The following is an 851-nucleotide window of genomic DNA, read 5'->3' on the forward strand; positions in this document are numbered from 1 at the left end:
GATGGATGGATGGATGGATGGATAATTGATGTAATTGATTTAATGGCACAATAATTTATTTGTCAAACTTCTTTTTGACCCTATAATTTATTTTAATACGCCAGTTATATATTTATACATTTATTTCCAATAATGATAGGTTTGGTCCTCCATACTATGGAGCCTATAATTTATTTTAATACGCCAGTTATATATTTATACATTTATTTCCAATAATGATAGGTTTGGTCCTCCATAGAAATCCTTGTCTATGGTAGAAATCCCAGACGGAGCAGTGAAGGAAACTAGAATTGAGCTGAACTGTAGGAAGGCAAGGGCCAGACTAGTCTTTGAAGGACCAAGCATAGGGTTTCAATCAGGTTCAGGTTCTGGTTCTGGACTCGGCATGGGAGAGTGAGACTTACTCCATCAGGATGAATCCCAGCAGAACACTCCACACAGCAGGCCTGTTTGATCAGCTCCCTGGCAGCTTCCTCATCTCCACATTCATATGCTGCTTCAATCTTCTCCAGAGAGGAAAGAGGAACCGTTTCAGAGACCGCTTCAGTGGTCTCCACCTGGGGAGCCTCACTTCCTGTTTCCTGTCCAGCACCTGATGAGCCAAAGACAAGAGAAGAGACAACAGACTGACTGAAATAATAGTTCTAATCAACTTCCTGTCAATAGGTGTACTCACAGACATGAAAAGTAGACCCTGCTCAGGCTGCTGGGGCACATAACATACAGCCACCATCTTGGAGAGGTCATACTCAGCTGTAGTTAATTCTATCACCTTAACAAAAGTAAGATACATCTGATGTTCCATTCACAGCACTAGAGTCAGACAGAACATCCGACTGGAATAACTTTCA

At 41.6% G+C, this 851-nt stretch overlaps 1 protein-coding gene across 1 annotated transcript in view; it reads right to left on the reverse strand.

The window, feature by feature from the left end:
- The window catches only part of lrrk1 (leucine-rich repeat kinase 1), a gene marked incomplete at both ends in the record, with an annotated part of 18,388 nt that extends 17,796 nt beyond the window's left edge, over positions 1 to 592 (reverse strand). Inside the window, 1 exon segment of the mRNA XM_013999768.1 lies at positions 405 to 592. Within this exon segment, the coding sequence (XP_013855222.1) occupies positions 405 to 592 (188 nt within the window).
- Positions 593 to 851: the final 259 nt, after the last annotated feature.

Source organism: Austrofundulus limnaeus, unplaced genomic scaffold, assembly GCF_001266775.1.
Source record: "Austrofundulus limnaeus strain Quisiro unplaced genomic scaffold, Austrofundulus_limnaeus-1.0 Scaffold2463, whole genome shotgun sequence".
Classification (NCBI taxonomy): Eukaryota; Metazoa; Chordata; class Actinopteri; order Cyprinodontiformes; family Rivulidae; genus Austrofundulus; species Austrofundulus limnaeus.